Source organism: Camelina sativa, chromosome 17, assembly GCF_000633955.1.
Source record: "Camelina sativa cultivar DH55 chromosome 17, Cs, whole genome shotgun sequence".
Lineage (NCBI taxonomy): Eukaryota > Viridiplantae > Streptophyta > Magnoliopsida > Brassicales > Brassicaceae > Camelina > Camelina sativa.
In genome coordinates, this window is record NC_025701.1 from 33,342,585 (window position 1) to 33,356,319 (window position 13,735).

The following is a 13,735-nucleotide window of genomic DNA, read 5'->3' on the forward strand; positions in this document are numbered from 1 at the left end:
AGAATTATAGATGAAACTCGATGAAATTTTTAGTTCTTTAATATAAACATAAACAATGTATTAATTATTATTTGTGCTAAATATATTACTTTCAGCGAATGGAAGATACTTATATATTATCTGAAATAAGTGAATATGAAAATGAAGTTCTTGTGTTTTAAGCATGTTGTAATGTACGTTACGCATATATCTTAAAGATATGACTTGTCCTGCTAGAATTCAATATATAAATGTCTGTTTGTTTATATAAAAGCTAAGTATTCTACCAAAAAATATATATAAAAGCTAAGTAAAGAACAGCAAAAGTGTACGAGGATGGGTCCGGTTTAAAAGTAGGTGTTATGAGTGGGAAGTTTCGTCGATTCGAAGGGACGATCATTTTCATTTTTTTAAATATTTATTTGACAGAATGTTCAAATTAGCCAGAAATAGTTAATTTGTTTATAACAAAATAATTATCAAATCAAAAAAGTTAGCAATTTCCCTCACTTGACACGTTAAATGTTGGATTTAATGGCCAACCATCTCGGACGTACACATCTGAATTTGTAACAAATTATTCCATTTGAACTTTTATAATAGTGTAGCTTCCTTTTAAAAACTGTATCTTGCATTTATCCCTAGTTTCTCTTCTTTTGGAGTATTTTTAGATATTTCTTGTCTTGTTCTTTGTATTCCCCTTTTATTTGGGTTGTAATTCCTTTTTTTTTTAAGTCAGTTTAAGATTTAATTTCAATAAAAATTAGCAGTTTATTCTAAATTAAAAAAAACTTGTATAGTAGTATTGTATATGAAGGAATTTATCAATCAAACATTTGGAATAATCTAACCTATACTCTTTGTCCAAAAAAAAGAAAAAAAAAAATCTAACCTATACTCTTATCAAAATCCAAATCATCCCAAATGGTTATCATTTATCTCAATTTCTAGTGTTTTCTTTTTTTTTTGTCAGCTAGCCCCAATGGACATAGGCTTTGAATGGAAGGACAGAAAAATAGCAGATCACCCTTTAATGTAGTCCTTCTATCACTAAGTTACCATTCAAAAAAAAATTTATTTTTAAAAATTAATGCAGATGAACTGTGTGCAGTTCATATTTTTTTGTCTTTTTATGGTAAATGCATGAGAAATATGTGCAGATCTGGTCTACAGCTTTTTTGATGCTGTTCACCTGTGATCTACATTTGAACTGCTAAATTTTTGATCTACTTTTATTCTGATTGATCTGCTTGAACCACTTGATCTGTTCTGCATTACTTGTTTTCTCCATTCAAGGCCATAATAGAAAACTAATCTCAAGACTTAGCCCACGAGAGTAATCATTTAGCCAATGAGCACCATTTAACTTTTTGAACATGCTCTCATTCAACTATTGTTTCCGTTTCTATTTTCGTTTTATTATAATCTAAAAAGTTACCTCAACCAGAAAAAAAAATTCGTACAAATTGACGATTAAATTTGTTAAATATTAAATGTATATTATAAACAAACAGAACGAATACGCGTAACGCATGCAAGGTGTATCATTAGTAATATTGTTATTCTGGTATTATTTTTTATAATATTTTAGAGACTGGGGTTGGACATACAGATTTACAAAAGAGATTGCGGCTAAAAGTGGAAAATAAAAGTAAAACACATACATTTAATAAAAAAGTTATTTCTGTTAGCTAACTGTATCTAAAATTTAATACCTATAGGTATAATCACATGCGAAAGACTGATTGAATTAATTACTTCTATAGTACACATTTATCTTAGTTAATCGTTTAACCTATACAGTATATTGAATACTACATACAGTATACAGTATATAGACTTCCTTATATTTGTCCCGAAAATAAGCCATAATTACTTTGAATGGAGAATCGTTAAGCTTCTCCATATATCAAGTACGAGTTAATGTGGTAAATTCATAATTGTCGATTAAGATGCTTAACAGAATATATATGTAGCAATTAATTAAATTAACATATGATCAAAAGGAACGATAAAGGTGAAAGAAATCGGGGAACATAGAATGATTTTAAAGTATGGCCATGTGGTGAAAATTAATAATTACTTTTGGGGAAATAAAAGACAAGATGGAGATTTTAACAGTGATGAAGACGATTAAAGTGTGGATAGCTCATAATACACTATGTTGAATTTTCTATAAAACCAACTTTAAATTTTTTAAGTGATAAAATTTTAAATGCTCAAATGATCGAATTTATTCCATACTGTGTTAAGCTATACTCTATATTATTCGACTATATATACATTATAAAATCTAAACTCCTTCTAATGCTTTCATGTATATGTAACTATTAATTTGATAGATAAAATAATACGTATGTCATAATCTCGGTTTACATACCAAAATATCGCCATTGCTTTTTACAATTAATCGAGATAAAATGCTCTAGTTCAATGATTCAATCTAAAAAAAAATGATGTGTTTCTTACCAAAAGAAAACATTGGATATCCAACAAGAACAGTGACGAGTTTGTTGAAGATTATGAATAATGTATGTAACGTACATACTACATAGTAGTTAAGTAGAGTAGGTGAAAGATTGGCATACATAGAGTTCAAAAAGAAAAATAGATTCAAGCATTTTTATTAAGATTTCGATCATGTTTAGTGACTTAGATGATTTACAGATAATAAAAACATCAAGCTCTTTACAAAGTTTATAGATTAGTTTAGATTTCGGTTTATGATCCTGATTATTAATAAAATTTGTGTTTATGATCAAAGTCGAATTCAGTACTCTTTGTAAAAAAATATGTATATTACTTGAAAACATTAGTTTAATAAAACAAACTTTCCTAAAAGTAATTGCAATGAAACGGTGTAGCAAGGACCAAGGTAGTGGCTTGCAACATAATTTCTGTTCATGAGAAGTGTTTGGGTGTTGGTGTTAGGTCAAATTATGTGATTGATTGAGCCTCTCTAATTAGCCGCATTACTTGACTATTCATTCTCTAAAGTCTTTCTTTTAACCATTTTTTGTTTCACATCACAGCATTTACATTTGTTATTATTTTTTTTTTTTTCTTGCCCACCTGTCTAAAATTGTAAAGCAAATCCTATATATAGTTATAGTCCTAGGGTTTCTAAATATTTTCTTTATTACTTTTTTGTCTCTTTGCCCTAGCTTTTTTCTTCAAAGTTTGACAAATTGCTTCCGTTTTGATTGTTACATTTAAGACAGACAGCAAAACGATTTGTACATTTTAACAGCATGATGCATGCAATATATACTGGAAGTTTCTACCTTTTATCTAAATGTACATCAATTATAAATTACCAAAAAAAAAACAAAAAAGTACATCAATTATTTTAAAATATTAGAAAACTATGTAGCAGACTATATAGCAGAAATTAAATATGTGTCCAAGAACTGATTATATTTCTTCAGCTATCCAAACTTATTGATATATATATCCTCTCTATCTCTTCGAACTTTAGATCTGTTTCCTTTTGTTTTGTTCATAATCATCGTGATTTCAACAAGAAAGCTGATACGATGGATAAACGGTCATTTCTAAACTATGTATCATTTCTGGTTTAATTCAATTAAAGTACAGTTTGCACCCAAAAAAAATTGTAAATGACAACGATCATGTCTTTAATTTTTTACTACAAAAGATCGAATTACAATACTCGTGAATATTATTGTGTAACTAATTATACTGTTCCAGTATTTAATGATTAATTAATCGAAACGTACGAATATAAATTTAAGAAAGGAAAAGCTGTAATGGACCCAGGATCAAATACTGGATTTTCTGTTCTGTTATGAACGATTTATATAATTCTTTTGTGTTATAACTAACTAGTGATGACTGTGATGGGTGAGTAACGTTAATAATCACTTTTATAATAAAAAGGAAGTACACAACATTGTTTTGTATACTATAAAATTTTAATAAGTTGGTTACAAATAGGTTATAGATTAATTGGTTACAAGTTAAATAGTTGGTGCAACTTTACTTTATTTTTGGAAGATTTTATTATTAGAACAGGTTGTTTCCGAAAATCTTAAAGAGAATATTCTAAAAAATCATTTGATATCATCTAACTTACAATATTAATTTTCTTTATTAAATTATTCATCATATAAAATCTTTTGATATCTAACTTAACATATTCATTTTTTAATTATCATTATATTTCACCTCTCATTTTTATATATGAGTCTATTTTGTGAAACAAATAAATTATCATATTATTTATTATAATTAAAAATAGTTTTATTTTCGGATATACCATAAGTTGAATTTTTAAAAACAAATATAAATTGTTCAATCTATAAAACATTCAAGCTTTAGTAATATTATTCTTTGAAAATAATATCTATTGAATTAAAAAATTTACTGAATAACGGGTCAAAATTTGAATATTTAAATTCAATTTCATATTTTTGTTGAATTATATAATATTATATAATAGAATAAATTTTAAATAATTTATTTTGAAATATTTTTAAAATATTAAAACTTGATATAAAAGTTAGAAACTATAAACAATCTAAATTGATTTGTTATAGCAATGTCAATAATATGTCACTATAATATGAAATAATTTTAAGAAAACAAGTATATTAAAACAAAAAGTATAACAATATATATTAAATTACTCATAATTTAATAACTCACTTTTTAAAAACTAAGTTTACAAAATTATGTCATATAATGACATTCAAGTCATATATAGAATATACATTGTTGAAATAACTTCCCACGTATAAAATAATACAACATATTAAAATTTTATTTTAAAATATAAAATATACAAAAATTTTGTATAAAATAAAATTTAATCAGTGTTATAGCACGGGTACTTATCTAGAATCATTAACAATATAAAATTTACAAAATATGTGTCTTTTTTAAGCATATGATTTTACTACATAATGTTTTATCCAAAAAAACTTTTAAAAACAATCACATAAATTATATTTTATATAAAAATTACAATATAAATAAAGTGAATTTCAACCCTTGCTCTATCACGGGTCTTAATCTAGTAATAATAATAAAAGAGTAATTTGAAACATATTACCACAAGCAATAAGTTGAAGAACTAAATATATTTCTGACAAAAAATGTTTAAAATGAAAATCAGTTGCCAACAACTATTTTCCAACCTGGCACCCAATTCCACCTAAGAAAAAAACAATTTAATATGCAAAAATGAAAATAACACGTGGCAGTGAATAGTAATTGAATGATAGATACCCCTTTTCTTTTTCATCTTCATCTTCATCACCTCATTTCACATTACACACTCTTCTGATACTCTCTCTCTCTCTCTCAAAGCAAAACAGAGACAAAGAAAACAGAGCGTGCTCTCTTCTTATCTCTTAATCATTCTCTCTTCACCAGATTCCCAACACTATCATTCCCCCCTTCTTCCTCTATAAAAAATCATTCACTTCTTCTTGCTCTCATGGATCTTTGGGAACCATTAGACCACCACCACCGTCATCCTTCTTTCTCCTCTTCTCTCCTCGACCAAATCTACCGCTCCATCGACGATTCTTCTCCTAACTCCTCCTCCATGAGAAAAACTAAGCATCAGACCCGCGACGAAACTGCTCGCGTTTCTTCTTCTTCCAACCGCCGCACAACAACCGCCGCCGCCGACGGTTTCATCAAATCCAGGAATCTTAAAAAAAACTTAGAACAAGAACCTGTCTTCTTCAAGCTCTCCTCTACTACTACCTCAACCTCCTCCGACTCCAGCGGTGGCTTCTCTTCTTCTGAGTCTGACTCTTTCTACCGACGTTCTAAATCCTCTCCGGCTACTCATTCTTCTTCTCACCACCCCAAACCGATCCGAACCACCGTCGTCGAACGACCTAATAACAACACTAAACAAGAACATGGAGGAAGCTTTCTCAAAACCAAATCCAAAGCGTTCAGGATCTACACCGATCTCAAGAAAGTCAAACAACCCATTTCTCCCGGCGGTCGTCTCGCCACTTTTCTCAACTCTATTTTCACCGGCGCCGGTAACACCAAAAAACTTAACAAAATCAACACCACCACCGTCAACTCCGCGACTGCGGCGGCGTCGTCGACCACCACCACAACGTGCTCCTCCGCGTCGTCCTTCTCTAGATCTTGCTTGAGTAAAACGCCGTCGTCTAGCGAGAAATCGAAACGATCCGTTAGGTTTTGTCCCGTCAACGTCATCTTCGACGAAGACTCCTCCAACTCCAACTCCAAGTACAACAACAACAACAACAACGTACGTGAATATGATGAATCCACTCGCCATCATAGAAACTTTGATACTCTAGAGATCCGAGTGATGGAAGAGAATCGTCGTGTGATCGAAGCAGCTAAGGAGCTTCTTAGAACTTACCAGAATAGTAACAAAGACGTTGTCAAAGTCTCCCGCGACGATGTAGACGAAAAAGAAGATGAAGACGAGGATGATGATGATGATGCGTTGAGTTGCACGAGCTCTGATCTGTTCGAATTGGATAACTTATCGGCGATAGGAATCGATAGGTATCGAGAAGAGCTTCCGGTTTACGAAACAACTCGGTTAAACACGAATCGTATTATTTCTAGATGATTATAATAATTTTTATTACTTGGTTTCTAGTAAGTGAGTATCATATGTTATAGACTTCAATTGATAGTGTGTTACGAGTAACTTGTGAGTTTTGTATTACTACTAATTAGATTATTGATCAGCTATTTGGAATTTATCAAATTACTAATTGAAATTACAACTTCGAAATCAAGAGGCGCCAGAGACGAACGAACATGTTTGGTAATCGAAGATGAGTTGAAAATTGAATAAAGCAAAAGGCAGATTTTCTTACCTTTGTCATCAATTCGGACAGCAAAGGGAAGTTGAATTTTTTTTTTTTCAGGTCACCTGATGGGATCCACTCATCAATCTTTATATACAGTATGTGTTATGGTTTTTATTTTCATTTTTTGTTTTTTATTTCTACTAAACAACCAATCAAAATATATATTTATATAGAATTATGTTTACATTATATTTCTAACCGTGGTGATGATCCTATTGGTGACACAAAAACTTGCATGTTTTTTTAACGGATAGCTCATAACAAAATACATTATTTATTGGAATTATGTAATTAAGTTTTCAAAATTTTAACCATATCGTTTTAATTTCGTTTAATCTCGCCCAAGTTGGAATTCAGTTACCAATGCTTCTGTTGTTTTTACTTTCTTTGACGCTACTTTAAAAAAAAAAACAAAAAATATAGGAAAGTAGAATATTTGATTTGATGTTACTAAATACTAATTATGATCAATAAGATATAGGGGGACAAGAGTGAAAGAGACATGGTCTCAAATGTCATGGACAAGAGTATCCAATAATTTGATTCTCTCTTTTTTACTAACGTTCCAATCTTTTTTTTTTTTTTTCGTTGGCTTTGTTTTTGTCCCAAGTGTGCGACTTCAAGATCACAGTTGGATTATACGCATGACATTCTCGTATATTTCTAAACTACATGCCCTTTATACGCATGATATCATCTAAAACTAATTACCTACCATATGTATGTTAAAATTTAGCAAATGGTCCTTACACTATGCATCTTAAAGTAATAACTCTAAGACACTTAAGTCGGAATCCAAATATGAATTCATCGTATATGTACATAAATAAGAAAGGTTAAATATATAATAGCCCCTAATCATAGCAGCATGATACGATACACTTAATAAAGCTATTCAAACATTCTTAATTTGATAAGTACACTTTATTAAAGTATGAAACAATTAAGAAGAGCAAAATGAGTAATCCGTAGCCACAAAAAAATTCCTATACAAAGGGAACAAACAACACACACAGTATAAGATCACTTTTTTCTTCTTCTTTTTTTTTTTTTAATAAATTACTATAAATGATCATAGTTTTCATTAAATTATGCATCCTAATTTCCACCACTATAAACATATCAACCCCATGAAAACTACTCAGTTTTAATTCTTAAGTCATCAGTTCATGTTTAAGCGAGGCCTGCGTGATTATGCTAATCAGATATTGTTGTAATAATCCATAATGTTTTCCGGTTGGACAACAATATTTAGAGAGCTAACATACAGTTGAAACAACAAAATTGAAGTGTTAAGGAAAGAAAATACTAGTTGATTTGCTAGAGAACCAAAATTTGTGAGTTACTTGTAAAGTTATTTGCAAAATAAGTTTTTGCGGCAACATATATAAATCGTAGCAAATTGGAGTTATTGATTTCACGTGTATTTTAAACATCGTGTCATTAAATAAGTTATTGATTTCACGTGTATTTTAAACAAATAAACTATCTAATTAATGACACGATGTTTTACCTGATATTACATAGTATATTATATCAAATCTGATATGTTTCCATTAATCTAATAATATGCAAATAATCTTTTGACTTCTGACTATCTAACAAATCAATGCAAGAAATCTTATACATGTAAATATATTTAAATTTATTTTTCAGGTGGGCACTATAAGCAAGAAGTTGGTGAACATATCAATCAGTAAAAGCAATTAGACAACTACATATCATATATACTATACGTATATCTGATAATAAAGAGTGAAGGGGCATACCATGTCCCATAACAACCATGCATGCACGACTCGTCATTCTCATGCACTCACATTGCCTTAATCCATTGGAAACCACACATATAGCTCCGTGAATATATGTAGCCATGTAAGTATATAATCACGTTAGTTACAGATGTACTTTGTAGCGGACCAAAATTAAGCAGACGAAGTTTGGTTAGGTTTTGAGACTAATCTCTTGTCCATTTGTTGACTAAGACATTATAAAACCATATATTAATACGATTATATAAAAATGATATGGTCCGTATTACGAACAAGCACGTACATATCTGATAGATACAGCGATGGTGTTTGAGTAAAACTGTTTTGAGGAAAAAAATGAAAGAGACAGGAGAGGAAAACGAATAAAGAGAGGGCACGTGGAGAGACCAAAACAAGTGGATATGACTTTAGCCCGCACGTGACGGGTGGCCAGTTTATGTCTAGTGGTTGTCGCGCGTGCACACGTGTGAACTCCTCTTCTCTTTTGTTTTGTCCTGTTTTGTCCGATCCCTATACTAGAAAGCAAAAAATAATCTTCCTTCTTCACGTCACCTGGTGGGCTCTCATAATAATAAGCTGGACAATTTTGAAAAAAGAAAACAGTAATAAGTAACAGTACTGCTCCATTATTTTCTTTCACATATATGACCTATATTGACTTTTATTTTTTTATTTTATTTTATTTTATAATTGTTGAGCATGAGAATCAAGAGCTCTTTTTTTCCACACAAGTCTGTCTATTTGTTCAAATTGTATCCTTGACAAATTTGTGAGAAATATATAAATATGTATATGTTATATTTTAGTCTTTTTGTTCAGTTTAAATAATATTATTTAATAATAATATTAGTCATATTATGCCATTAAAATTGATCTTTTGGGAACAAAATTATTTTTGTTTTGTATATATATACATGAACAAAGGAAAAATATTAATAATTTGGAGCATTTTTAAAAATATCATTTTTATGTCACTTTTTAAAAATACCATTTTTGAACAACATAAATATTTCTTAGAAATGTTTTTCTTAAGATATCATTTTTCAAATATACTATTTTTTTGAACATTTTCATTTTTACTATTTTTTACACAATTAAAATATGTTAAATTAATTCTTAGAACTTTTTCTTTTAGATTTTGGTTTTCTATTTTATGTTCAGGATATAGTTTTAAAGGGGTAAAATTTAGTATAAGGGTTTAAGATTTAGAATTTAGTGATTTTGTATATTAAAAATGTGTGTTTTTGAAAATAAACAACATAAAAAATATTTTTGAAGAATAACATAGAATAAAAGATAATTTTGAAAATGCCTCCAATGATTTTTGGTTCCCTTGTATTTAGTAAATGAACTTAAAGTCTTAAAATATATATATTTTTTTGTTTTGGTAAAATAGTTTGAAAATCAGATTAAAAAATGATACATTTGATAGGAAATTATAAATATAACTTATAATAATATTTTATGTTGTTGACAAAAAAAAATTATATTTTAAAAATAAAAATGTGGAAATGTGAAAATACGCTCAACCCCAAGAGAAAACAAAGAAAAAGAAGAATGTTTTGTTGGATGCCCGAGAAGATGATTGTCAGTCACTGATTTGCAGCTTTTTTATGTAAAAGAAGACACGGCGTCGTATCAACGTCTCTTTCTCCTCCTCACCTTCCTCTTTTTTTTTTTCTTTTTTTTTTTTTTTTTNGTGTGTGTTTTTTTCATTTCTTCTACTCTTTTTGTTGTTTTATGTTTTCATTATAGAAGAAAGATTCTAATCACAAATTACATTGATCCCAATATTATATACTACTGTATATGTTTCTTTTCAGTAAAGTAAAATGGTTGGTACTTGGTAGTAGTGAATACATTACTCGAGATTAATCAGTCCCAATAATGAATGTAGGTTGTTCCTCGTGAGAAGTAATTTAGCTAGACCTTATAACTAGCGATTTCAATAATGCTGACTTGCTGAATTTAGAAAGATCCAACAACAACATTTAGGTTATATATCAGATGCATCAACTTTGGATGGATTAAGACAAATAATAATAGTTGCTGTTGCTGTTTGTTGGTCGATTAGTCCAAACTCTCTTCTCTATCGGTACAATTATTGAATTTGTCCTTTCTCTTTTTCCCTTTTCTTTCTTAATCATATGCCACAAGTTGAGATGGAGACAAATTAAATGATATTTCAAGTACATAATTGATTTGTTATTATTTTCGACATTTCTTTCTTATAGATTTGTAATCAACATTTCTGTAATACATGTAAACGTTACATAAATAAAATTTTCTGCGAGTATAAAATTAATTTTGAAAATCATGCTCAAAGAGGCATGTAGAGCTTGTCTTGTATATATGCTCGATGACGATAGTAATTCTACCCAAATCAATTGCAGAAACTGTTGGGTGAATATACCACAAAAAAAAAAGAAAATATTAGAAAAAATTACAATATAGTTTTCATACGGGTCTTAGCCAATCAAAAGTTGTCGTTAATTTTATCCAAAATGAATTTCTGTATTCAAATTATAAGAATCGATAATAGATTTTAAGTAAGAGAATACCACAAACATTATTGTTTAATATTTTGCAGAGTTTTTCCCCAAAAATACAACAAACGTTAGCTCTGTTTTTTTTTTTTGTCGCGGAATTGAGATAAACGACCAAAAAATTCAACGTCACGTCTTTCATCATCGGCAATCGGCATCACTTTACATTAACACCTATTTAATTCTAAAACTATCACAGGTGTCGCTGGTTTTCTCGGCGACTGTTTTGGTGAGTTGCAGTGTCTCCAATATTAACACCAGCGTTGTACTCTCCCTAGATCTTGCTTTCCAAAAATTTATAATAGAGTAATTTTTAGTCGCTACTTGTTGTCGCTAGCAATAAGAATCCGAACAGGCCTATTAAAATAATTTTTTAGGGTTTATAATTTAAAATTTTTGATTTTGTTTAATATTTCGGATTTATGGGTTGATGTTTAGTTTTAGGATTTAGAGTTTAATCTTGGAAGAATTTAGTTTTTAGTATTGTTGTATTTTCGAAAGAAAAAATATAGATTTTTTTTTTAATAATGGTATCCTTTAAGCTTAATATAATAAGATTTATAAAAAATAATTAGTAAATACATTTGGATCTGAAAAATCATTAGCTAATTAAAAGTTGATTTTAAAATTAGTTTCAAAGGGTGGATCATAATTAACAAAAAGCCCAATCTAAACAAGGACTTTTAAAAGCCCAAAACGTAACCTCAATTTGTTTTCCGAAATAGACGAAAAAAAAAACAGAGTAACGTCTTCTTCTTCTTCATCACCAGCTACGGCCGTAAAACCATCAATGGCGACGGAGTCGCCGAGCTCTGTTCGGAAAGGTGAATCTTTTGATTAATCCATGAAATCTCGAAATTTTTTATCGATTAAATCCATGAATCTATCGTTACATAACAATCCAGATACGTAAAATCAGGAAATTGGAATTAGTTTGATGTATTCTAGGGTTTATCTTTCTGTTACAGTTGTTGTTCATCTGAGAGCTACAGGAGGTGCTCCTATACTCAAACAGTCTAAGTTCAAGGTAGAATCTTATATCACTCTTCCTCTCAAACTAGGGTTTTGTTTTATCAATTCTTCCATAATGGGATCATCTCATGTATATTTGGTTTTCACTTGATGAATTAGAGTGTTGATGTGAGGTTTTGAGTCTTGTTGTTTGGTAATATTGGCTTACTAGTTCAAGATTTAGGCAGAATCTTTCTGACTCAATTCATACTTTTATTGATCTTTTTTTTGTGTTGTGAATGTTGTGTGCGATTGCGTGTAATAGATTCCAGGGACTGACATTGCTCTTTGGTATGTGTACACTCAGCTTCTTCTCAATATGTGTATGTGAATCTTTTATAATCGGTCTGACATTGCTCTTTTGTTTGGGTAAAAGTTTGTCTATGTGAATAGTGCGTTCTCGCCGAATCCTGATGAATCAGTGAATGATCTTTATAATGTAAAGTCTTTTTCTAATCTCTATGTGTTGTGGATCAAGAATCTCTGTTTTCGATTTGCTTTACATGGTTTCTGGTTTTGGTATTTGCAGAACTTTGGATTTGACGGTAAATTGGTGGTAAACTATGCTTGTTCCATGGCATGGGGATAAAACCAAATACTAGATAATTCTCAAGCTGTGTAAGTACATTCTTTTTTACTGTTACTCTCTTTCTTTTGATCTACAAAACTTTGATGCTGTGTGTCTTCTGTTGAACTTCAACTTAGCATTCTGGTTTAATCTAAGTCACATCTTTACATAACTGTAAGATGAAGTTAATCGTATATGAGCATGACTATAAAGTAAATTTATATCTTGAGAGCTTTATTCTTTCAGGGTCACACACTAGATGCTTGCTTTGTTGGAAAAGAAGAAGACTTTTCAGATGAAAGTTGCTGTATGTACATAATCTATAGCACTGTAATTGATACTTTTTACCCTAAATACATGTACATAAAGACCATATCATAGTATAAGTAACTTCTTCCATACATATGAAGATGTTGTATAATGTGACAAATGACAAAGTTTGTTTGAATATAACAAATGATTGAACAGTTTTGGTTTTTTTAAACAAAACAATAATATGTTATTAGAGTTATAACTAACTTGCAAAAATCTAAACAGTTTTCTTACCGGAAAATTAACTAACTTATTAATTTTCACCAAAATTAGCCTTAATCCGTTATTCCCTCTCTGAGTTTTCCCGGGGAAATTTACCATCTCTCTCAAAGTAGTATTCTTTGGGTCAATTTTACCATCGTGACATCCATGTTCTTCTGAAAACGGAGACTTGTAATTTCCGACAAAACAGAGAAAGTTATGTTTTTTCCCTACAGATGACACACATTTTGATTCCGGTGACGAAGACAACCAAGGAAGACCGTTTTTGATATCAATCACATTTACAAAAATGGGTTTTCTTCTGCATTGTCTCTTCAGATCTCGGAGCTTCATTATTCTGATCCTCGCTCTGTTTTTCACGTTTCATGTCTTCCTCCTCGTCGAATCACAGGAACCACCTTTGATTCCACAATCTCCTCCTCCGCCACCGCCACCCCCACCTCCGCCTCCTCCTCCTCCTCCACCACCCCCATCACCATC

The 13,735-nt window shown here is 30.2% G+C and overlaps 2 protein-coding genes across 2 annotated transcripts; both read left to right on the forward strand.

The window, feature by feature from the left end:
* On the forward strand, positions 5,269 to 6,721 carry LOC104758769 (protein BIG GRAIN 1-like B). Its single transcript, XM_010481711.2, has one exon. The coding sequence runs from the start codon at positions 5,441 to 5,443 to the stop codon at positions 6,575 to 6,577; it is 1,137 nt and encodes a 378-aa protein (XP_010480013.1). The 5' UTR covers positions 5,269 to 5,440; the 3' UTR covers positions 6,578 to 6,721.
* Positions 11,877 to 13,188, forward strand: LOC104758770 (ubiquitin-like protein ATG12B). Its single transcript, XM_010481712.1, has 4 exons — positions 11,877 to 11,966; positions 12,111 to 12,169; positions 12,683 to 12,771; positions 12,968 to 13,188. The coding sequence occupies exons 1-3, from the start codon at positions 11,933 to 11,935 to the stop codon at positions 12,740 to 12,742; spliced, it is 153 nt and encodes a 50-aa protein (XP_010480014.1). The 5' UTR covers positions 11,877 to 11,932; the 3' UTR covers positions 12,743 to 12,771; positions 12,968 to 13,188.